The 26,177-nt window shown below is 37.0% G+C and overlaps 1 protein-coding gene across 8 annotated transcripts in view; it reads right to left on the bottom strand.

Moving 5' to 3' along the window:
- Positions 1–658: 658 nt before the first annotated feature.
- ATP2B1 (ATPase plasma membrane Ca2+ transporting 1) overlaps positions 659–26,177 on the bottom strand; it is a 62,261-nt gene continuing 36,742 nt past the window's right edge. For 3 of the 8 annotated variants that reach the window (XM_051770082.1, XM_051770080.1, XM_051770081.1), the window contains exons 7-22: positions 26,106–26,144; positions 25,622–25,783; positions 24,075–24,289; positions 22,667–22,909; positions 20,049–20,290; positions 16,296–16,533; positions 15,240–15,419; positions 15,069–15,156; positions 14,656–14,762; positions 12,603–12,794; positions 12,191–12,404; positions 11,845–12,056; positions 10,090–10,197; positions 8,115–8,297; positions 7,714–7,872; positions 659–3,551 (exon numbers count right to left, since the gene is read on the bottom strand). In XM_051770082.1, coding sequence (XP_051626042.1) covers positions 3,240–3,551; positions 7,714–7,872; positions 8,115–8,297; positions 10,090–10,197; positions 11,845–12,056; positions 12,191–12,404; positions 12,603–12,794; positions 14,656–14,762; positions 15,069–15,156; positions 15,240–15,419; positions 16,296–16,533; positions 20,049–20,290; positions 22,667–22,909; positions 24,075–24,289; positions 25,622–25,783; positions 26,106–26,144 — 2,894 coding nt within the window. In that variant the 3' untranslated portion in view covers positions 659–3,239. Of the gene's footprint in view, positions 3,552–7,646; positions 7,873–8,114; positions 8,298–10,089; positions 10,198–11,844; positions 12,057–12,190; positions 12,405–12,602; positions 12,795–14,655; positions 14,763–15,068; positions 15,157–15,239; positions 15,420–16,295; positions 16,534–20,048; positions 20,291–22,666; positions 22,910–24,074; positions 24,290–25,621; positions 25,784–26,105; positions 26,145–26,177 lie in introns of all 8 variants that reach the window. The other 5 variants (XM_051770084.1, XM_051770085.1, XM_051770086.1 and 2 more) reach the window with 4 other exon arrangements.

Below are 26,177 nucleotides of genomic sequence, written 5' to 3'. Positions count from 1 at the left end.
TCTGGATTATTCTAGAGCTCTGCAGAGGTTGAAACTACTAGCAGTAGCAAGTGAACTTATCAGGCCTTTGGAATAACTTCCCAATACAGTCAGCCATACACAAATTATCCTTCCATGAATATTACACTTGCTTCCTTACTTCAAAACACATTGGAAAACTTCCTGTTATTCTTAGAAAGTCACTGAGTATGTTAGTTTATATTTTTGTCTGCTTATACTTGCTGCAAATTCTGCATTTACCCATTGGTTTGGCATTAAGGCATTTGTTTGCATTATTCTCTCCAGACTACTCTATGATACAGCATTTTCCTCTTCCTGTTAAGACCAATAGAGAAAAAATGAGTGCTCTTATATGACAAGTTTCATCCCTCCTTCAAAGCCAAGATGAGGTGTCCTAACATTTGCCTTATACGCAACTATAACAGACATCCTACCCAGGAAACAGCATTTTCAGCCACTTAAAACAGCAGTCAGTCTAGAACTGAGCTTATGTTCAAAGTTGCTATTACTTGACCATGTATACCATATATACCATATATACCTCTTGAAAGCGAATGAGCTTAAAGTTGTAGCAAGAGCTATTTTATAGAATTGGCATGCATTTCAGGTTTAAATCAGTACTATACTGACATTCAAGAATTTCAGTCCTCATACAGACTGAGATGAACAGCACTTTTATTTATTTCAATTACAAGAAGAAAGACAAGTAAACCTTACAACCAGAAAGGCAATGAAGGCCTCATGACCTTAGTGAAAACCACTTAATAATCTAGGCAACGTTATGATTTCTTGAGATGACGTAGAAAACACACCCCCTCTTAAAACAACTTTTCCTCATTTCTATAAGGAAATTTTCCTGTAGGAACAGCACACTGATGTTAACAGAATCAAAAGGGACTACTGATGTACAAAGCCTACATTCACCCTCCCACCCCCCAGCAAAAGACTTAAGTGTAAATTTTATTCCAAAAATATAACATGCAGTCATGACCACATCTAGAGGAGAGGGAAAAATTTAAGTCTGTTTTTCAAATGAAGTCAAATTATTACTCATTAATGAAGTTAAATGAAGATACTTTTTCACATGGCAGTGTTTTTCATGGCTAAAGAAAATTCTCATTTTAAGCCAGTGCTTATCCAACTTTTGTAGTAGAGAGTGAACAGCTTATATAAAAACTGATCCCCCTACCAAGCACTCTATATAAGAACTATGATGTAAGAAAAGTGCTAGAAACACATGGGAAAAATTACTATACAAAGTGTCAAGTGCAAACCCCCCCCCCCATTGCCTAAAATTCAGTGTATTTACTGAAGTACAACAGAAAAGACTGAATTCAGGAGTGGTTGACAGTTGGATACAGTGCTACAGGTTGAACATTAGCCTCTAAAGGACAAACTCAAGCATGGATGTATCCCACCACAAGGGAAAGATTTGCTTGAGCTTCCCAATCTGCTAATTTCTGCAGATTGCTCTGGTATTATCGCCTTCCCCATTACCAACTTAATTCCTGCACTCCTTTGAAAGGACTCTTTTAAAAATTCTGGATTATTTGACAAAAAAATTCACTCGCTATTTCAAAGAATACAGAACTGGGAAAAAAAAAGTTTATGACTCCTCCCTTCTGTTGCTCTTCTAAGCAGTATTAGACCTAGAAAGCATGAGAAAGTGCCAGATAAAGTACTGTTCGATCATCTTTTGGTCTTTGAACAACACCGTAACTACTTCAGTCAATCTGTCAGTTCTGGTGCGTTTCACGCATGCTATATGTCAGTTCTCAGTTTCCCCTCACTTAAATTGTCAGGGATACATTTATTACACAGTACTCACAGGAAGTCTCGGAATTTCAGGCAGACCTATTCATTCTCAAGGAGTATCCTTTTGTTCAGTGAAGACTTTTGAGTATCTTAGCTTACACATTCATTCTGGAGGCAGCCGCCATGATTCCATTTACCCAAAGTACTATCTGGAGTGGGGCTGTTACCATCTTGAAATTGCAGTTTAAAGTTAACCAGTAATACAGAAGAGTACTTTTCCATATTTCCAGTGAAGGAGCTGAGAAAAAAAGATCTGTAAGAAACCATTGCTGCAATTTTATTTTAACAAAAGGGCAGATTTATTCATGTTTACAAACAAGTTTCAAAAACAAAAAGGAGAACATGTATGCTACCCACTAACAACCTTTCAAAATGCCAACAGCCCTCATGCTGCATGAAGGATTCTATAGATTAGAAAAAAATCACAGTTCCACTCACAGTTCACCAAGACAGCACTAAACTAACATGATTAGACAAAAACAAAGGACTAAGATTCTGATGTATTTTGATTTAATCCATTTTGCCCGAGATAACAGAAATATTTCAAGCAAGTTCCATCACATATTGATGTCCTGCATTAAACAATCCTAAGTTCTGAACAAAAGTTATTCATTAAGTTTCTCAAAATTTTTAAAAATTAAACAGTTGTTTCAAAACCATTAAGTAGTAAATGTATTTAAGAAACTAATTAGGACAGAGGCCATAACTTCATTAGAACACCACTGCTCATGTTTTTACAAAGCATTAGTGTTATCTATTTGGCTATTAGTAGTAGCAATTTATCTACAATATTTAACAAGGTAAATTGCAGGCAAAATTTAGTACAGTTTCAATAGAAACACCCTTTTCCTGAAAATACAGCAGTATTTGAAGGACTAGTTTTTTTTTTGTTGTTTTTTTATTTTTTTTGTTTTCTTTTGTTTTCTTCTCTGCATCATTTATAAGGAAGCTTCCCATCTATGAACAGGAACAAAAAAGTATCTACAAACCTTGTAAACAGATCTGTATCATTTATAAACATAAATAATCCAAATTATTAACAGCCAACAGCAGAAATTAAAGTATCAATTCAATGATCCAGGGCCTCCTTGACCTTCCCAGCCTTCCCCTCAGAAAAGGATCATGATAAACTAAAGCTCTGCTAACACACTCTTCAGGATCATTCTTAAGTACAACAGATGATCCACAGGTCACTTATGCCGAGTTACTGTTTATCTGTCAGAGTTCATTATTACTCCCACCCCCAGAAAAGCACCCTCCAGTCTGGCAGAAAGCTTTTTTTAAAAAAATAAATCTACATTCGTACAAGTGTGTCTTCTGTTGAAGTCCAAGACAAGAATATCATCTTGTCCATCATAATGTGTGAAGAGACCCAGTTTCAATTTCTTTACAAAGCAGCTAGTGTGTTAACATTCAGCTTACAATCAGAGTGATGTTTCCAAACTATGTAGTGGGCTTCCTGGGGATGAAGAGGTAGCAGACTTGTTCATGTCTGTTGTAAGGTGAATTCCACTGTCAACCGCATTGTTATTTTTATTGGGAGAGGGTGGGGGAGTAGAGTTGCGTTTTGTTGGCGCATCATCTTCAGCATCAGTATCATCAATAAGGGGAATATGAGGTTCGGAGTCTTCTATTCTAAACTCAGGATGCGTCATAAAATTGTGAATTGAACTTCGTGTCTCAGGTTTCTCTAGCCCCTCGTACAAGGAGCTACGAAATGCATTCACCACTCGGATCTGCAAACAAAGAAAAAAAGCTTGTTAAAATGCTGCAGATTTACTGGTAATGGCATGGTTCTTATGAGTTTGAATCCACAAACAGCTAGACATGAGTGAATCGAATTTGTATGATGCAGTGGAACTTGCAATAAACTGTAAAAAATGAAGAGCATTTCAGTAGAGCACTGCCAGTCTACACAGTAGGAATAAAAATTGTGAAAGTAATGCAAAAAGCTGAAGGGCCCTAAAAATTCAGACGTGGCACTAGAATTGTTCAATTATTTAACATGGGCTAAGCATTTTTCAGAAGTGAGGCCAACAATTATTTACTTCTTTACAAATTACATAAATCTTAATGAGTGTTTTATTGAATACTTGGGGGAGATTGGAGGGACAGAAGGAGGGATATGCTGAAAATAAGTTAGGGGATAAAAAGGGTTACTAATTCTCATGCTAGGAATTAGGATGTCAACTGACTATGAAAAAGCCAAGCAAGTGTAAGCCAATGTCACAATGACTGAACATTAACGAAGTCATGCAAAAAAGGATAGCACTATAACAGCTGTAAAAATTCGAGTATATACCCATTTACCACACTATAGAAAGTTCCTTAGTGAATAGTGCTTTAGAAACTTAAGACCAGCACTATGAAATTCAACAGTGTATTGTACAGTTTAGTAGCCAGGACAGGTTGTAACTTTGAAGAGACTACTTAAGTGCCAACAAGTATGAGAAAAGCAGGGTGATCAGCCTTTGCTCGAGTCTTCAATTTACCTTGAATTCATGGATGAAATTCCCAGGCTGAGTATTGTTTTGTATCTTTATATTGTTTAATATTTTTCAAATCCGAAAGCTTACAGATTCATAGCTAAACCTTTCATAGTTAAAAGAACAGCTTCATTTTACTAATTGTGCATGTCTAGGTTGACTTGAATTTCAAATTGTAATTTGAATGATCAAACCAGCTGCCCACACCCCCCTTCTCTAAAGTCCCACATCTCCCTGACCAACTACAGGAATTCAGGATTCATTCTTGAACTGATAAACCAAGTCCGTGACCTCTTTGTCCAACACTTCTGCCAATATACAGTTTCCGCCTTCTGTTAACTCCCCATTCAATCTCAACATCCTTAAGTCTCCAGCAAAGCAGTGTCAAATAGTGTTAAACAGTAAGCAGCAGAGCAACTCCGTAGTAAATAAGAACTTACTGTTACAAACAGCAAGTCAAATTTAAAGCTTTTTTTAGCACATCCAAGATGACCTGTTTCAAGCTGAGAAATACATCATGACTAGTACTTCCATACTGTTCCGTGATAGTAAAAATAAAGTGACTTCCAGGCGAAGGAATGAGGCTGGAAGATCAAGCAGATCAAGAGCACAGACTTCAAAGCAGCTAAGATACAACAAGGAAGTTCACTGTAAACAGAGAAGGGATCCCCAAAAGCAATGCATTAAATCAAATTTGTTAAACAGAATCACTGCACATGATAAAGTCTTATGTCCTGACCTCTAGAAATAGCATTGTTTCCCCACAGCTCCTCCCTCAGACCACTTGCACAAAGAATTTTACTCAAAAGCTATCGTGTCCCCATTTTTATACTACAGGTTCATGCTGAGCCCAATTCACCATGGAGACGGGGAAGAGGGCACAGGGGGTGCGGGGACAATACAGGGGTGGGGTACGCACGCAAGGGGGAGGACATAACTATCACTAAAGGGATGACAGGCAATAGGCTGAATGTGCTAGAGAAAAGATTACAAGAGCAGCTAGTACTTAACTGTTCATCCCATGAAAAAATTGAGCACGCTGTCAAGGAGTTGGTGCGTTACATGAGGTTTAAACAAGTCCAGCCAGCTGCATAAACTGTCTTGGCACTTACCAAGAAAATTAGCAGTGACAGTGTCAGACTGAAAGTTTGCAATGCCTTTATTTGGCATGTTGCATCCCACTGTGCCATTTATGTGGCAACATGAAATATGAATGTCTCCTGGGACGTTTTTTTATTGCTAACAGATGAGAAGTTAGAACATCAGTAGTAATGGAAAACAATTTTTGGCTTAACAGGACAGCTGTAATTATCATAGAATATAAACATACCCACAATAAAGGTTCCGTTTCCATGCAAAATGCATACTACCTAAGTGGACTAGACACTCCAGCAAACCTAGGACCATCAAAGAGTCCAGCCGTAAAGACAGAAATCAAACTATCAGCATTTTAAGCTATATTTTAAAAGGGTAAATCTAGCATTTTTAAGGCTTTCTTTTCAACTACTCACAATAATTAGACTAGAGGGATAACTATAAATAAATTGCATAAGTGAGGAGCAAACAAGACAATTTGTTAAGTGTAATTTATACTGTCATCAGGCCTTGCTCATATAAGTACCAGAATAGCATGGAATGCAGTAAGCACTCCAAGTCGTCCTAGCCAGACAGCTGCTTAAGAGTTGCAACCTTCATAGGAAAAGCTGAACTTTCTTCCAACAAATAGTTCCAAAAGAGAGACGGTAACACATCTGCTTCCCATTAATACATATATTAGCTATCAAAAGTTGTCCTTCTAGAGAGTGTAGCAGAAGGCTGTACCACTTCGTGAGGATAAAAAACTAGTTCTCTCCCATGGTAGCTCTGTATCTGCATTGGTCATTTGATGCAATGAGATGCTGCAGTGCCCAGTAGATTCTGCTCAAATAGCAGCATGGAATGACATTGCTCTCTAGAGAATTCTGAATGTCTAATTAATGTTCTGGAGTGTAGTTAGGGATACAGGTTACTAATTAGCATTTTAACTAGGAGATGCAATCCTGTGCTTCATTTTGTGTTCTTGAGGCATGCAAATTTGTGAGCAGAGCTTCTCAATAATACTGCAAGGTAGGGAAATAGCTGTCTCACCAATGGAGAACAAATACAGTGTCAAACACTTGTGCAAGCTCACACGCAAATTCTGGCCAAGCCCAAACATAAAAACCAACAAATTAAAAAAAAAACCTGAAGAGACTATTTCATTTAAGACAGCTCCTGAAATTAAGGGTCTTCATCCACCTGGTAATCTGAAAGATTAAGTGGGTAGGGGAAGAGGGAGAAGAAGCCCTCTCAGAGCTATTTTAAAAAACAATTATTTACCAGATCTCTAGGAAGTTAGAGAAGGAAGTTAAAAGAAGGAAGTTAAACGTGATATATAATTAAGATGGAAAATTCTTTTAGCAAAGATATTGGCTATCAGTATTTAACTACAACTGCTATGCATCTTCAGGCTCCAGAGTTTAGGCCTACATCCAAGAGTAATTAAATCTCTAGCCTCTACAGAGAGGAAGGCTGAAACTGAAACGCCACTTAATAGCACAATATAGAGAGGGCAGAATTAAGGTGACACAAACTTCTCTTTCACTGATGGCTTATGAACTGCTCCCCGAAGAACCTAGAGAGGAAAAAAAACCCTTCAGATTTGAATGGAAGTTTCCCCATTTAATGCTTAAACATTTTTTTTCTTTTTATATTAGCTAATAACATATTTCTTCTGACTTGTATGCATTTTAGAAGCCTTGTTTTGCCACCTGAATCCTGATGTTGAGAAAGCTGTTATTCAGTAAATAAGGTCCAACGAAAGCAGAGATTCATAAAGTTCCTCACATGCTACAAAGAAAATGCATTTAGTGCTCCATTCTCTAACTACATTCATATTTTCAACATATCATTTGCTTCCAAATCAGCTTGCTTATTTAAGTATTGTACTGCAGTGCAAGAGATCTATTTTTGTTGGCCTGGGTCCACGATTATACAGTTAATTCACTTATACAATGTAAGTCACCCTATGAGGCATATACTCGAAAATTTACAACAGTTTTCCCTGTTTATCTTAAAAATCCCTCTGTACACGAATGGATGAAGGCACAGGATGTGCAGGCTCACAGCTTTCACATTAAAGTCTTGTTGAAATTGTTCCACCTGTTCTCAGCCCTCTAAGAAAAAAAAAGTCTCGAGGACTCCACTTTGTGGAAGAGCTCTATAAAAGCCTGAACGATGATTTTAAGTACTAAGGAGAAAATGAGAAACGTTAGGTACGTGAATTAGGAAATGTTAATTTCATGCACTTTAGGAACACACACTCACACCCCACAGTAGTAGAAGCAGTAGTAGAGGAAAACACTACATGTGTAGGGGTAGAAATATTTGTTACATCATGGTGCTGGCTGGCGATGGAGGGTTGCCGCCTTAGAGCCCCCTGAATGGTACTTCCACTCTGGAAAGCATTCACTACATCCATCTGCAAGGAATCAGAGATTGTGACAGCTTGCTCAGCAAGAGAGAGAGAGAACAAGAGAAAGGACCATCCCATCTATAACACACAAAAAAGTAAAGAAAAAAAGGCACTTTTTTAAAAATAGAGCAGATACATAGGCAAGAGTTGCATTTAAAGCTGAAGAAAACAGAGGACCCTGAGGGATTACGCATCCACCCATACCCCCTTTTGACAGTCTCAGTCACACCACTTAGAACTGCCACCTTAGTCAAAAGGGCTGGAGGTGGAGAGATTTCCCTCATAAAACCCACTGTGTCCTACCTTTTTCAAGACCATACCTGAGTTTGTATTCTGTTTAGGCCTCTAAACCACAAGATCTGACCACGACGCAATTCTCTCTCAGCATGATCAATCTCCTCTACATCTTCTGCTAGTTCTTCTTCAGGAATCTCTTCCTTTTGTGTTCCATGACCAGCTTCTTTGAGGAATTTCAGACGGCTGGTTGGAATTGTTGAAATCAACTAACAGTGAATGAAATATATAAATCAGGATTGTTCTTTTTTTATTTTTAAACAACAACAAAAAAAAAGGCTTAGCATGATATCCTGCATACAATTAGCAAAGTTGAAAACAGCAATTACATAAATGCATCAACGTAGAGCGATCACTCCAGCTGAATAGCTGCAAAGCTGTGAATATCCTTACCACCTCAAATGAGGTGTGAAATTAAACTTGGACTACAAAAAAACCTTGCCATGGACAAAGAATTCCATGTTAACGTTACCTGACAATGCCAGGAAGGAGCAGTACTGAAGCTAAAAAGTCATTAATTCTGTAGCTTATACTTGTATCTAGAGCTTTCAGAGCTCCACCAGTTTAATGAGCATGATGTGTTACCTCAAATGAGACCTAAAGTAGCCACAATTAATTCAGAAATACAGAACAGACATTCATTCATTTGTGACCTGGAAGTTATGAATCCATTTCCAAGACGAGTGATGTTTTTAAAATTGCATGTATCCCAAACTGTTACTTTGCTACTTGGGGTATAGCAGTTTATTTATCCTAAGCTAATCAAAAGCTGCATCTGGCTGTTCCAGCTTTCCTTTTCATGCCCACCTTCAGGGCTATTCTGGTGAACTATGTAGTTAGGGGGCGTCATCTTTTCATACATCCCATCTAGCAGCTCCACATCAATTCCAAGTCTGCTTTCCTTGATTATCGCAAACTTAGGGGACCATTTCCACAGCTGTAGAGGAAAAAAGACTGCTCCAAAAGCAAGATAAACAGCCCTTCATGCTGAAACTGCTACTATGAATGCTCCCAGCTCTTTGACTTTAATGAGATGCTAGAGCAGAATAAACTGCAGTAGGGAAGCTCTGCCCTCGCAAGACATTTTGGGTCAAAGGTATTTCAAGCCGTCTCAATTCTCTTCTAGGCTACTTTTAAACCTCAGAGTGACTCTATTTGATTTTTTAAATAATTAATTTTTTAGAGAACCTTCTTAAAAAGCGTACCCACTTTTAGAATATGCATCTATGTATGTATTTACAACTAAAACACACCCTACCAATATTATGCTGAAACATGGAGTCTCTTTTACATAACAGAAGGAAATAAACTGTAATGAAAAACTCTTCATGTGGTATGAAAAGTTTAAACAACTGTCATTAAATAACAGAAAATTCCATAACTCTAAAGTTTCCTGTAAATAAGCTAGGTGCTTACAAGCACTGTCATACATGCAATAGTAATGAAACCCTGGGGAAGAGGGGGTAAGTCAAAATGTAATAGCTTAATACATGGAAAGACTTTCCAATTATTTCACAATTATGCAAGTGAAGATTAAAGAGAAAGTTGGTTTGAGTTTTGCTGCCTTTCTTGCTACTCCAGGACATTTTGAAATCAAGAAAATATTAGCAAGTCTAACAACTCTGATTTTTCAAAAAAAAAAAAAATTTAACACCAAGTTAAACGTATTTCAACATTAACATGTTCATTCCATCTTGTATTCTTACAAAACTTTCTAGCACTCATCTGGCTGAAGATATAATTTCATATCTAAAAGGTAACTACAGCTGATTCTAGTTTAAAAATACTCAACAAATCAGCCACAGAACCTAGTTATGAAATGTATTCAAACTAAGGACTTTCTAGCTATTGAACTAGTCAATTTTCATCAGCATTTACCATTAATTCCACATACCCACATACAGTACACTTGAAAGAGCTGAATGCTAGTGTATTTGTATTTTCTATGTAAAGTATACTAATACAAGCAGATATTTGGCATTTTGAAAAATGCTAATTTACCTGGCCCCAGAGTAGTGTGCCCATGCCCAGGAAAATGGACCACAGCCACTGTTCAATTGAGAGTTCTGAGCAACTGAAAGGCTTCCCACCAAACTGCACAATAACTATCTGTGAAGAGCAACATCGTTAAACATGTATCAGTGACCTGTTACTAAAAAATTCCCTAATGTGTCAAGATCACTACAGGCAACTCTGCATTAGAACATAAGATTTCTCATCTTATTAAGCATACTCTTCCACTATCTCAGCAGTTTGAGCAGGTTTCCAAACCTAAGCCATCTTTTAGGCTTTTCAGTCTTTCAAGAACTACTCAGTCATTCTTTGAACGTCACACTCACAAAAACCTGTTGAGTCCTTCATATTGCTTGCAGTTTTTTCATTTCACAGTTACAGCATGTATTTGATGCTACAAATTTACAGCGATTATTTCTCCTATAAACACATGTGTAAGACATGAAATATTTCAGAAGTAAATCTACAGGATATTACTATGTATCCCATCAGTGTTAAATGTCAGATTTAAATCACCACAGTGTGACAACTATATAGGAATTGTGGGGGAAGGGGGCAGAAAAGTTTAACTGAGTTCCTACTGACTTACCTATTACAACAAGCTGTATGAACTCTAATAAGCAAGGTATCCCTCTGTATAGGAACTATATGCATGAAAGTCTGCCCTGGAGAATCAACAATTTAAAGTAACAGGGCAGGCATGAAAAGGAGACAGTATTGACCATTAAGTAGGACACATGACAGCTGAAAAGCCAAAGAGTATCTTCTTTTATTAACACAGAATAAAACACAGACAAAAACTCAGGACTTGGGAAGGCCACCAAGTTTATAAAGGGAACACAGTTGTATGAGTAATTTCTAAATGTTTGGCTTTGCTGCACAACAACAGTTAATCTGCTGCATATGCAACCCTAAAAATAAGATTAATGGGTAGGTTAAATCTTACATCTGCAATAAGTTAATTTAAAATGAAAGTGTTCTGAAATAAAGTAGTATACTGATTTGTTATTTCTTCTGATTAATTAAAGTTAAGGCCCTTTAGAAGGTGAAACTATTTCTTGTAAACTATTTTCTTTAGATTGAATTTTAACTTGGTGTTTCTCAACACCAGTTCGTTAACCCAATCAATTTAAGATAATTTCATTTCATTTGTTAGCATATACTGAGTTAACTATTTAGCTTTTACAAATCCCCGTACATGCACCTGGACATCAGTTTTCTTCACCTAAAACAGCACCTCTACAGATAACTCTAAAATATATACCAATGCATATAACTGATTTCTGCACTAGTAAGATAAAGACTGATATTTAAGTTTCTAAAGCTTATTCATGTCCTAATCTCATTAAGAAAATACAAGTTGTACTTTTTCTATGCTTGTTTAAATGGACTGTCATTCAGATGCACAGGTAGATACTATAAGGAAGATTTGGGGGCAGGGGATGAACGGATAGATGACACACACAACTTCATATTTTGCCAAGAGACTAGAACACTAAAGTCAAATTGAAGGACTAGAAAATTCAAAAGGTACAAGTTCTTTTACATTCTGGTTTTACCAGTTTCAAAGAGGTCTTACCTGAAAACACCATGAAGCTGCAAGTGACTTATAGCAAGTCTAACACCGAAGTTTTTTCACATTGCAGAAATTAAATCCCTGGCACTAGCTGACTGGCATTTCAGGTAAGCAAGTACATCAGTGTACTAGATGCATTTTCCCCGGCCCTCCAAGAATTTACTTACCTGCACAACAAATGTCCCCAGAACAATAGAACAGAAGATAGCGTTGTTAAAGATTCCTTCAAAAACGTTTCTTTCACCATGAATTTTTCGGGCATTAATTTCATTAAAAAGCTGCATCATCACAAATGTATTAAATACTATAGTATAATGCTCTGAAGGAGGAGCATGCAGAGGTGCATTTCTTCCACTATCGATATCAAAAATTTTCTCACCTGTGTATAAAAGGCATTTATCAGCAGCTTAATTAGTGTCTTTACACACACTACAACAAAAAATAGTTTTAAAAAAAAAAATCACATCTCTCTACAACATTGAGAATAACTTCATAAAGCCTCAGTATTCTTACCAGCAAACAAGAGTGTGAATACCACAACAAGTTGGTAGAATGCATGACCCAAAATGTTCTTCATCATTGTACGAGAAATCAAAGGTTTGTTTCTACCATAAGGCTTTCTCAACAGAAGAGCTTCAGTGGGTGGTTCTGTTGCCAGGGCAAGCGAAGCCAATGTGTCCATTATGAGATTTACCCACAGCATCTGCACAGCTTTGAGCGGAGAATCCTATAAAGATAGATACATAAACCATGCAGTAGAAGTGCACAAGTTTCAACCATTAAAGGCATTTATTATACAACACTGGCATGATCTGGAAAGCATTATGTTCTTTGGACTACAATTTAACTGAAAGTTTGACAAGAGTTAATCAGTCATGACATTTTCAACATTTATTAGCTGAAACAATCCACTACTGGTACGTACTTGTGTTATGCATGCTCCTGTAAAAGCAACAATTACTGCTACTACATTGACAGTAAGCTGGAACTGAAGAAATTTGGAGATGCTGTCATAGACATTTCGTCCCCACATAACTGCTTTAACAATACTTGTGAAGTTGTCGTCTGTAAGGATAATATCAGAAGCTTCTTTAGCTACGTCTGTTCCAGCAATACCCTGGTAGAAAAAGAAAAACACCATGAAATATAACGAGATGCACTGACCTATGTGATAAAAGCTATTATTACATCCTTGGTCAGCATTCACTTTGATGCACCATGTTGGAAGGATCCCTTTACTGTAAGTACCTAAAGGCCTACTGAATTAAGTTCTACTCAAGCATGGCAAAATCTGAACAAACAAACAAAAGAAGTCATGTCTTTAAAATAAAGACCTTAATAGAAATCCCCAAGTTGATGATAAAGACACACCCATTCCCCAAAGAAATGTTGCTGAACCCTGTTCAAGCTGAACGCCACCAGATGGTGCAGTGCTACACAGTTCAGGCTCTGCCCTAAACGGTTTCCTGTATGGATTCCAGCAGCAGGTAACACAAGTGCTCGGAACACAGTAGAATGATAAACATCACAAAAAACCTTTTGCAGAAGAACATTGGCATCAAACAGTGGAATATACAATGTCATTGCATATGCATTGCAATGCAATATGACATTCTTAAATTTTAAGCACCTGTAGTCTCCTACAGTATCCAAACAATTAAGATGACTTCTGTGTAACATCTACTTCAAAGATCTTTATGTTGCTTTTGGCATTCCAAAACCTCTAACTCGATAGTAAATTTAATGATCCTTACTCTTGATATATTACTTTGTCAATGATATGAGTGACCTGCACAGCTATGTGTACACGTTTAGATATCATACAGTGGATGGTATACTTTAAGTGCTATTTAGATAAGCAGTTATGGAAAACAGTTTCTTACACAGATGAACACAGACAGCAACTGCAGGAAACATTTAAGTTCTAGAAGAGGAAAACAAATTGGCCCCTGACAGTGGCAAATACAACAGCTATACAGTTGCAGAACACTCATTAAGACAACACTGTTACAGTTTAGAGAAAATTTCAGATGTAGCTGTCAAATTTGTAAGTCATGCTTTTGAAAAATGCTCCTTGAGAATGATGTGAAGCTCTTCCTCTTCCCATTTTTTTCTCTCAAGATTAGAATCTGAGTCAGTGCATCTGCATGTGGTGTAGGAGGAGTGTGGTCTTCATTTTGTTTCCCTTCAAATGCTTAATAATGCCTTTTTAAAGACTACAGTAACCTGCTAGCACCAAACTGCACGTCTTCAGTTTAAGACTGAGACGGAATCTTGTGGCAAAGGGAAGGTTGAGGAATCTATCTTACTGTATCTTGAAAGAAGCACAAGAAAGATGAAACCTACATACTTAAGGCATGAGTCTATCTAGTATTAGCGCTTAAAAGCCAAGACATGGTTTAGCAACCACGTAAAAGGGTAGTTGAGAATTTAAACTGAGAAAGCCACATAATCTAAGGAATCATCCAGACAAATGCAGACCCTAAATTGTCATAAAATGCTGCAGCTTCAGATGTACTTGATATGGCCTCCAAAGCCAGTTTAAACATCAACTGTCAGTCTCCCTGTTCCTATGTATCATTTCATGGGAAAGATGATTAAGTTCATTCCATATTGCATATAAGCTTAAGTTAAGTCAACACAGTATGCTTTTACTGCTGGAAGTCCCTTTATGTTGAACATATTTCAGATATCTTCAGTATCTGTAATTCTGTTCTGACACTTTGTAACAAGCTTTGGTGTAAAAGGTTTTTGATTTGCAAGTAACTGCAAATCTGCATTTTTAAAATTTTATTCAATGGCAAATGCCACAAGGACATTTTCCATCAACTGAAAACATGTTAAAGTTGGAAGAAAAACTAATTAATATTAGGTGAGAGAGAAGTTGACTCCATTAACTTCGTTGTATGTTAAGCTCTTAATCTTAAGTGATTTGGTAAGTTATTGATAAAATATTGAAGATTTTTAAAAAATCGTACCATAGCAAATCCAACATCTGCCTTCTTCAGAGCTGGACCATCATTGGTACCATCACCAGTTACTGCTACAACTTGCCTCTGGTCAAAGACAGTGCTGTCAATTATACCTGCAATAAAATGACATAGCAGTGTTACAGCTCTAAATTGACAACACGGCAAAGATTAAACCTGAAAGAGAAAGCCAGTTTTTGTCTTCTTCAGTCTCAAAAAAAACAAACACACCAAAACCCCTAACAAAAAACCAACAATCACAAAATATAGTTCTATACTTGGTTCTATTTCTCAAGCAGAAAAAAAAATCAGTTGGCAACACCTTAACAGGTGTTTCCCACCACTTAGTCCTATCTTTTTCCCCTAGAAGCAGGGAAAAAAATAAATTTAGCTTTACTTAGAAGCTCAGAGTTTTTACTTACCTTTTACTAGAGTGTGTTTGTCAGTGGGAGAAGATCTTGCAAGAACACGAAGCTTTGGCCAAATTTTATCTATTCGCTCTTGCTCTATCTGCAAAAAAAGCATTGGTTATATTTTACAGTTAGGACACTTTAGATATCTGTTGATGCACTTGACATAGTCAGTATGCTTACCTCTCCTTTTTCATTGCGTATTCTCCTGTTAAAGTCTTTGCCCTCTAAACACAGGAAGTCTTCACCAGGATTCAGAATACCACATTTTAATGCAATAGCACGAGCAGTGTTAATGTTATCACCTGTGACCATACGTACAGTTATGCCTGCACGTTGACACTTCTTTATTGCATCAGGTACCTGTAAAAAAGAAAAAAAACCCACAGGCTCAGAGACTGTACATTAGCTGAATAAATCTAGACATGTGAGTGAAAAGAATGTTTATGGCTCAGGCCAGGATAACTCTTATTTTAAAATGAAGACTGTAGTTATGGAAATTTTTTAAAAAATTAAGTAGCACATCACAATTCTTTTCCTGAAAACACACAAATGGCAATTCTGGCAAAGAGGTTTTGTGTTTCTATCATGTCAGTTCCCCTTCCCCCTGCAATTTTTCAAATACTGCAGTATTCAGAAATACTACAAAAATCTTCACAATATGTTAAGCTGTACTGAGTATTGGCATTTCATTTACGATTCTGTGAAATAAACTACAGCTCATACTCCACTACTTCACCCACGACTTGTACTGTAAAGTGACAACAGTGCAGATCAGCTTATATGTGGCATAAAAGCTTTCACTATTGAAAAACCTCCTTAGACCTCAACCACAAGCCAAACTCCTTACCCACAGTTCTCAGGCGACAAACTCACCTCTCTCCATCATCTCCCATGAGAAGCTGGCAACCAGCACAAAGACTAATATTATCCTAACCAAATAGTCCTAATATTCCAAGAGGTAAAAAAAATGTCAAGTTGTTCCATTTACTGAGACCCTGCATAGTAAGCACCTTAAGTTATTAGTTTCTACAGAGCTTCAGTAACACAGTATAAGTGACATTAAGTAGTTTTAATCTGCTTTTATAGCTCCATTAACTTTCCCCTCAAGAAATTAGATTTTCATTTATTAACTATGCTTAAGGCATACAATAGCAGTTTATTTTCTTGTACTCTCTGCATGATGAAAAACATGAATCTCTTGTAACAGAACTACTCCAGCTTAGTTAGTGACCCTACCTCAGGTCTCACAGGATCTTCAATCCCAACAACAGCAATGCATGTCAGACCAGTAACAATATCATTTTCGTTGTCCCACTCTGGCTCAGGTTCCCCTGCTGGGAAGTCTCTGAATGCCAGGCAGATGGTTCTGAGACCTTCAGAAGCCATTGGCTCAATTACAGTTTTCACAATATCATCGCGGTCCCTAGGTCTAAATACCTTTGGTTCTCCATTAGCACTCAGTATTTTGAAGCACCTGGAAAGAAAGATTTAAAGAGTTATCAAATTTTAACCAGAAGTTCAGCCTATTCAATGGCTTATTACTCAAGTCCAGTAAGTCTCCATAAGCTTTGTTTTCATTAAGACACACACACACACAAAAAAAAAAAAGCCAGTAGTGGCATCTGTAAGGTAATCTTCATACGCACGTAATTTCTTCCCAAATGCAAAACGTACTTTCTGTAGAAAGTGAACTGAGCCAGTCATCCTAGGATGAAAGTAAAGCTAATGACTTTAGGATACAAACATTAGTTACCTCCCAGAAGTATCCACTTCTGTATTGCATATAAACAGAGCGGTGTTTGCGCTGGTTGAGTCAGGCAATCCAGTTCAACAAAATAATCTCACCTTGTTAACAGCTATGCAAGTCTCAGAAGTACAGCACGATTCTAGAACATGCACATGCTGCTTAACAGCTGTAAACACTAAACTTACAACACTAAAAGCAAACTCTGGTACTGCTAACCTTTAAGAGTAGAAAGGTTTGCACCCCTCCTCCCCCGTTTAAATTCAGAATTCAGAAAGCATCTGGTATATGTGGTAATGTGAAATATTAAATTAAAAACAAATACTTAAACTGATTTAAATGTTTGTATAAGAGACTAGATTTAACACTATAGACTCTAGCATTTCAGCACATGTTCTTTAAGTTACGTTTCTTCATGCCAAAGATGCCATTGCTTTCATAGACAGCATATATACTTTATCTATATTGGTGCCATGAATATAACACTATCAAATATTTTGAACAAGAAAATTAGTCTTGTTCATGTGCCCTTTGCAAAGTTTTGCCATAAAGCAACACCATACATATTTGTTTTACAAATTAGTACAAATGCAGCACCAAACAAAAAAAAGTTCAGACCTGGTAGATCTGCCAAGATGACTACAATTACATTTAAGTGTTTAAGTCCAAGGAGTTAGGGAATTCCCTAGAATGTTTCCACCTCATACAGAAAATTAAAATGAAGCAGTCCCTTAGAGTTTTAAAATATCCATCATAACTGAAATTTGAAGTCCATCTGAATTTCCTGATTTTCGTTATCTGTTCAAATGTAGTGGTCCTGAAACCTTACATCAGGTGTAATTATGAGACAAAGCCCCCAAAACTCAGGCTGCTAGAAGAAACACGGGCATATTCAACATAAGAATGATTTTAAGTGGAAGGCTGAGCCAGAAGCACCCATTGATTACTGCTATGTTCACCTGAATCACATCCTCACTATAAACTCCATGTGCCACAAATTCTTCTGGTCTGGTAAGATGCCTTCAGTTCTTGGCTTTCTAAGAAGGAAGTGGTTTTGTTCAGAAAAAAACTTTCTTGGGCCAAATTTTTCTTCAGTAGGTGTCTGGCTTAGTTTTTAGAAAACTATTATCTGATGTTACAGGTTGAGATGGAGACAGAGGTGTCTTTGTGTCTTCAGATCATGTAGAAATGAGCAATTAGGCCCTAACTAGCACAGCATTTACAGAAACAGGTGCCAATAGTAGTCTAGTAGTTCAGTAGTTAACTAAACTTAAGCATCTAGTGAAACCTTTTGCAGAATCAGAGGCTTAAGTAAACAGTTTTATATCAGAGAATTACTGTTCATTAGCTATGTGAAAAAGCAGCCATAAACTGGATACGTTGGAGTGAAAGTTTGGAAGTCGTACAAAGAATGGCTGAGGACATTCCTTTTGTTCAGCCTGGGGAAGAGAGGAGAGCCTTCATCATGGTCTACAGTTTCCCCCATGGGAAACCGGAAGGGCAGTGGTGACTAGTGACAGGACCCGAGAAAATGGCCTGAAGCTGAGTCAGGGGAGGTTTAGGTTGGATATCAGAAAAAGGTTTTTCACCCAGAGAGTGGTTAGGCACTGCAACAGGCTGCCCAAGGAAGTGGTCACAGCACCAAACCTGCCCAATAAGCATTTGGACAACATTCTTAAGCACATGGTGTAATTCTTAGGGTTGTCCTGTGAGGGGACAGGAGTTGGATGATCCTTGTGGGTCTCTTCCAACTCAGGATATTCTATGAAATATTTGACTTCATGTTAAGGAAAGAAAAAAGAAAAGTGCTCTACTTGAAAGAATTTCTGCATTTCTTCTACTCTTATTAGTAACTCATTTACATCTTATAAATGCTCATGTTTAAGTTTCAGTGTTCAAGAACAGTCATACTTGTTATAATAAAGATGGAGCAGCACAATTGACAAACCAGGCTACAAGCACCGCATAGCAAGTGGCTTATGATGACAAGACTTTTTCCTATTTGATACATACTCTGAAGTAGTTTGGATACTATTCCAATAGTATTCAAATCAGTCTAGGTTTTCTTGTTCTTTGACAAATGCCCTTATTATTTATTTTTTAACTCAGTTATGAAGTTCAGTGGGCCACATGAGTCTGGGATGAATGACATCTAGCAACTTCTACAGTTCAACTGTTCAATATAATAACTTACAAAATAGTTCTGAAGGTAGAAGTAATGCAAATATAGGCACGCTTATTCACCAATGAGATCTGGTTTAAAACCTAGCTATGCAAAAAATGCATGGACTTTTAAGTTCCACATCAAAAGGAACAAGAGTCCTTTCCAGATTGACATTTTATTCTAAGCACTAATTTGAGGAGAAGGAAGAATTAATCTTTTCTCTTAAGTGCATTACAACTTTCCTAGATAAAGATTTGGAGAGTTACTAGCAAGCAAAAAGGTACATTGAACTGATTAACATAATCAATGTGCTACTCAGACTAGAAATAGTTCGACCTTAGAACCAAAACCAGCCTCCTTACAAACTGCTGTTCCTAGAGACATGAGGCATACATGTTTGATGTCTCTCTTTACCTAGTTAGGAGTTACCACAGCTGCCTTCACATCTATACAGGTTTGTCTCAGTGCTGTCTAATCACTCACTAAGTCTAATCTCATTCTAATAAATCCTCCATAGATGGGCAGATGGATAAGGAAGCAATTTGCTTTGTCACATTAAAGCCCCTCAAGTTTCTTCATTCATGTTCAACCTCCCATTAAAATTATCAACTTGGACATCAACTTGCACAGTCTAACTAACAGTATGCTAGAAGTAATCACTGTTCAAAGGTACAAGTCCTTCCTGGAATTTAGGACTGTTAGAATCAGCTGTTGGGACTTTACTGGAAGACAGGTGAGCATTTTGACCAGCCACACCTTAAAGTAAAATAGGTTAACAAAAGAATAGATCAATTCATAGATGCTATCAGAGAAGAGTTTACAAGTTCCAATTAATCACCACCAGGGGTTTTGAAGTGCTAATTGCCCACCTTACTGTAGCAAGTCAAACAATCCAAGGAGACAAGCTATGATGCTGGCTGCAACCCTAAGGGTATAGGACTGCTGCACTTGTTTGTGATTAGGGAGATAAATATTTCACAGACTATGGTACAATGTTATTTAGCACGTCAGGTCAGTCTCCTCACCTATCACAACATTTAGCCAAATTTAAGTGCTGAATCACAGTAGTAGTTGTTCTTACTTTTTAAGAACTATCTCAGAGGCACCTTTACTGAATATCCGGAAACTGCCATCAGAATTTTTTAACACAGTACTCATAGATTTTCTAACAGAGTTGAAGGTGTACACTTTGTACAAATCCTCTTCTGGTATCTCATTTCTTACGTCCTGATAATCACGTTTTAAATCCAAGAGCAATCCCAGCAAGGCACATTCAGTTTTATTTCCAACATGACGTGGTAGGCCACCTTCTTTTTCAGGAGGCTGTGAGAAGAACAAGAGCCATCATTGAATAGGAAGTTAACTTATAAACCACTGAAGCACAGGATTCAGAAAACAAGGAAGGCCAAGTTTAGCTCTGGGATGGGGAAGTTTTACTTTTTCAATGATTACTTTATAAATTTCTACGAGTCATGATCCAAAGTTGTACTGCTGCTTTTTTAAAAGTAACTTCCATACCTGTTTAGGATCCTTCACTCTGTTTCTCAGAAACAAAAATCACCCATTAAATTTGTATCAATCAACACAATCTTTCTAAAAGGCATTTTCTATTACTTGAAATACTTATCAGATCAACTGTAGGCCCTGAACAATTATTTTCGATTCTAAAAATACAGGTAAGTTCACATGAACTGATTTAAGCAAGCTAAATTGCATTATTTCTGCTAAATTAAAGTATCCTCTCCTGTAATAATTCTTCCTCAATGACTTAGACTACGATCACATCACCGGTTAGCCTTCTTCTGAACAAACTAAGTCTTTAAGCTTCTTAAGTCTCACTACAAGTTCTGTTTTCCAGGCCATGGCCTACTTAACTGGAAAGAGTTCAGAATCAAGTTTCCAACCCTTTAATACCAGAACAAGTTTCTTATCTCAACAATGTGGGATATGCACATACTAGTCCTATAAGTAAAGGAGTATTTCTTTTGAGATATTTGAGCTTATATAGCTATAACACTGCAGTGTAGTTTGCAGCAAAAAGGGAGAAGTGCTTACTCATAGGCAGCTAGAGCTGAACTATATTAATTGTAAGCCATTTGCATTGTTCAGAGCTGCAAGATTTTGAATTTGGCAATACTGAATACTTGCACTTTCAAAATGTTCACTATAACATGCAGTTTAAAGTGTCCAGTTCTGGGCTCCCCAGTATGAGAGGTATCAACATCCAGGCACAAGTTCCCCCATGGCACACAAAGATAATACAGGGAGGGACTAGAGCACCTGGCATATGAGGAGAACCTGAAAGGGCCAAGACTGTTCAGTCTGAAGAAGACTATGGGGAAGAAACGTATGAGAATGTATTAAATGCCTGAATAAGGCAGGTGGGTGGAACAATGTAAAGACAGCCAAGCCAGACTTCCTAGTAATGCCCAGTGAGAGGACAACAGGCAATGGGTACAAACCGAAGCTCTTGAAATTCCATTTTAGCATATGGAAATACTTTTTTACTCTAAGGGTAGTCAAATACTTGACCAGGCTGCCCAAAGATTGCAGTCTCCATCCTTTGAGATTCTTAGAGCCTGACTAGGCATAGCCCTGAGCAACATGCCCTGGCTGATCCTGCTTTGATCAGGGGGACTGGGACAGAGGATCTCAAGCAGTCTCTTTTAGCCCTCTCTGATTTTGTAAAGCAGACTAACTCTGACCGCATTGGACATAATTTGGTTAAAATGATAGCAGGAAGGGACTCAGTCAGTTTACATGCAGCTACCTTTTTTTTTTTTTCCTCCAGCTTTAGAAAACAGACTGTGAAACTCTTCACATGCTATAAACTCATCAGTAGTATTTCCATCTTGTTTCAGAAAAATCAGTGCTGTTAAACTTGACTTGCTATCTCAAGTACAGCTATTGAGGAAATTCTTACAGAAGTACCATTTTTATTGGCTGAAAAGCAGCTTTTGGACGGAGTTTTTGCTGCAGTTTGTATACAAAGCATTCATAGTGGAGGCTTCTACTAAATCTTGAAGTACTAATTTATTTACTAAATCCTAATTACTACTTTTACTTTTTACTGCTTTAAAAAATGTTAGGTAATGTATTGGAATATTTACAGCAATGAAGCTATGTTCAGAGTTTCAGAAAATAATGCACACAAAAATGCTAAATAGTCCAGTATTTAAATTTCAAAAATTTTCAAAAATTTTTTTAAATTTCAAAATATTTTGCAAGTCTCAAGATTTGAGCAAATATAGTACAATTCTAAAGCCTACAAACTTATACAATGGTATCCGGAAAAAAAAAAATCCATGAAGATCCTCAACTATACTTACTTTTTTTCATTACAGTCTGCTTAATGTTGTACTACTCTTACATATTTATTTTGAAGTAGCACTCAAATCCAGCCAAGACGTTCTTCAAGTAAGGTAAAGAGTCTCATTTATAAAAACAAACTTAGACACAACTGTGAACTTAGAGGAAGTTATCTTCCTGAGATTGTATCTTTGAATTACCAATTGCAACTGAAATAAGCTATTTTTCTTCCATTTAGTCTCAAATGAAGAGTTCAGAAATTTACAGCAGGTACAAAACACTTTATGCTGCATTGTGCCACAACTTAACTGCCTACCACATGGCCCCCAGACAATTTGCATCTTTTGAGGAAGTTTAGTTATCTTGACTGGAATGAAGAAATCCACTTACCAGTATTTTGGAAGTATAAGCACAATTAACAGAAATTCCTGTCACAAGGTAAGCCATGGTTTTCTCTGGAATAGCTTCTGGTTCTGGAATTTTTTTATAATGTTTTTCGTTGATGTAGGCTTGGACCACTGTCATTCTGTTCATGGTCAATGTTCCTGTTTTATCTGAGCAAATCGCTGTTGCATTGCCCATTGTTTCACATGCATCCAGATGTCTCACCAAGTTATTATCTTTCATCATTTTCTAAGGAAATAAAAGCAGTTAGCAGCGATTCATAACCATTACTTCACACTTCAGAAATTCTCATTTAAGAAGTCCAATCTTACACAGCAGTTTCAGAAAACACTCAGTAAGTTATCTGGCATCTTTCAGAAGAAGAATTTGCAGCTGCCACATTCACTACAGATTCCTTTAAGTCCATTATGTCGCAGTAAACTTCGTTTCGAACAAAGTACATAAAGACAGTCTTAATCTCACGTATCTGCATGTCACACGGACTACTGATACTATTCCAACTGTTACGAGCAAATAGTTTATGATGACATTTAGAAAGAGAGGTAAAGTTTGAGCTTTACCAGATATAATGTTTAAAAAGTCTTTCTACTTACAAGAAAGATCAAATAAGCTGTGTTAGACTTATGTGAACCACAGATAATACAGACTACCGAGATACTAGGTTCAGACTTAAACCAAAGTACAAACCGGGAGCCTAATGTTTCAACTAAAACAGTGAGGACTACACAAGTTTCATAGGTTAAATATTGCTTTAAATTCTTAACTTAACAGGCTTGTATAGTATTTTCTGTTCCAAGAGGCAGATTAAGTTCAAGTGATACAACAAGGCCACTACTAGTCAGTGCTATAAGTTAACTTTTAGGACATACCCTAAGCACTGATTGTCTTTATAATTAGATTTTCAAATAAATAGTCTCAGCATGCTGAAACAGTAAGAAAATTAAGAAAAAAAAGAGCTTAAGTTAAAAAACATGCTGTAAAATAAACAGAAAGCTAAGTGTTTTACAGTATTCCATCTTCACGGAGAATCAATCTGGAAGCTTTTGTAGCAGCTGCTTAACAGTTCAGCTAGGTAGAAGTTCAAGCTTATAGAAGAATGTTATTTGCAAACTCTTAAACATCTATTTATTGTAAATAAATGGTACAATGCTATGTACTGAACCCATTCATCTTTAGTTGGTGACAACAGGCTGGCAATCCTCACTGTTCAAGTTAGCCTGTATTCAGAGATGAGGAAAAGTACTGCAGTAGAATTCTTTGTAGTTCATGGCAACAAGAAAAGCTTCTTCCCAGTCTATTATATCTGTGTGATGCAGCATAAGTCAGTTTAGATTTAAGAGCTGATAAATACACCGATCTACCTTTAATATCTATTCCCCCTCTATCCACTTACCTTAACAGAGTAAGCCAGAGATATAGTGACTGCAAGTGGAAGACCTTCTGGTACTGCCACTACCAAGACTGTAACTCCAATAATGAAGAACTTCACAAAATACTGAATATAAATTGGTGTACATTCAGCAAGCCAAGGTCTCTTCTGAACCCAGAACGTATCAATTACAAAATATAACACAAGGATAATGACTGTGATTGCAGACATCAACAAACCTTGTTAAAAAGAGAATAAAAAGTTTTCAGAAATTATCTCAAATATTTGGCAAGACAGACTAGGTAAGTCAAGTACAAAATACTTCTACCTTTATAGAAGCTAGTTTATAATAAGATTTTAAACAGCCAAGTCAAAACATTGAGGTAGTTCTCATGGATGTTCCAACTTCCAAAGCATGTATTTCCTCATACATTTCACATAGCAATTTCTAAAATTATTTTTTCTTCCACTTAATTGAAAAGCATACAGCTAATTATGAGCAGGATACATAAAGTCAATTGACTAAGCAGACATAAGAAGTGAAAAAATTCAGCAGGCCTTCAACGATTGTACTGCTAATTGATTCAGAAGAGTGCTTCAGTGCATGCACTGTCTCAAAGCAGCAGGATAGAAAAATCCATGCATGAAGTATATGGGTATTAAGGGTACATGGGTAATTACAATGGGTCAAAAGGTACATAAAGGAAAACAAGAGCTTTTGAAATATATGAAAAAAACACATTTGACAAGAACAGTAGTTTATACTAAACATACCATGGAAGCTTTATTCACCATTTGTTAGTACAAGTTCCTCTGAAAAATTAACATTGCTATACATAACTATGGAGTGCTACAGCTGTAAGTTTAATTGCTTCGTCCACAGACTGTAGCAGTTTAATGACACAGATGCTGAAGTCAGCCCTTCTTGAGGTTCTAGAAGTTGCTTCTGGCCTGAATCATTCAATAATTCTACTGAACAAAAATAAATCCTGAAATATTTGAATGAAACCACCACACACTAGATAATATAGCCTAAAATTTACACTGAACTTCACTGTTCTTTTAGTCTACTTTCAAGCAGCAACAATCTACCAAATATTTTGACAAGAAAGCTGAATATTATCTCATAGAAAAAAAAAGTTACATATCAGCAAGGCATATGTTAAGTGGAAATTCCTAAGCCTCTGAAAGTACCAGAGATAACCTAGTTGACCCTACCACATTTCCTAGATTTCACTCAATCTGTAATTCTCTAGATACATTGCTAATTGCCATATCCTATCTAAAAAGATCACTCCTAACAGTTGTCTAATGTTATGAAGCTGGAATTTTCTCTCCTGGAAGCTGGCACTTGAAAGCCTGAATCTATTTAAATCAAGGAAAAATAAAAGCCATCCACATGACACAGTTTGAGAGGCCATAAGCATACTCAGGCAAACAGCATATTTCCATGCATTAGAACTTTGCACTTAAGGTAAGTGCTTTGATTATTTTATCTCCTCACAAACTATGCATGTTCAAACTTAATTCCAACATAGCATCAGCATAAGGAGGGTACTGAGACATCATACCTGCTTTGCCAATCTGAACTGCAAGCTTTGTGAGTTTGCCTTGGAGAACTGACTTTTCTTTCTTTGGCAAGTTTGCTTTCTTCTTGTCTTTCTCATCTCCATCCCCACCATCCTCACTCTTCAGTGGTTGCATTTCCATGGCTGCACCATCTTGAGCTTTAGCTAGAAGGTAGGAAAAAAATTAGCCATTGAGGAGTCCCCCAAATCAGTGGTACTTAAAGAGTTTAACACCAGTACTGTGTATTCTTGTATCCAGACAGGCCATACTACATGTGAATGTTTAAAGAAGTGTATTGGGTGTAGGTGCTGGAATCCAAAGTTCAGTTAAGCATTTGTTTTGGGCAGTTTCACTTAATGCCATCCTTAGCATAAGCACTTTGGATCTATGGATTCAATATGTATTTTTATAGGAAAGTCTGTATTCATTACATACACACTCAGAAAATAGAGACTTGCAAGAAAGGATCAGAGAACCTGTGTTTACCTTTGTTACGGTTTTCAACAGCTCCATCTTGCTTTTTACCTGTCAGAGAGAGGAACAAGTTGTGTTTTAAAT

Source organism: Manacus candei, unplaced genomic scaffold, assembly GCF_025592945.1.
Source record: "Manacus candei isolate 608988 ecotype Guabito, Panama unplaced genomic scaffold, ASM2559294v1 h1tg000114l, whole genome shotgun sequence".
In the NCBI taxonomy this organism is placed as follows: Eukaryota; Metazoa; Chordata; class Aves; order Passeriformes; family Pipridae; genus Manacus; species Manacus candei.
The sequence above is the reverse complement of the archived record's forward strand: the minus strand, read 5'-3'. Positions and strand labels throughout refer to the sequence as shown.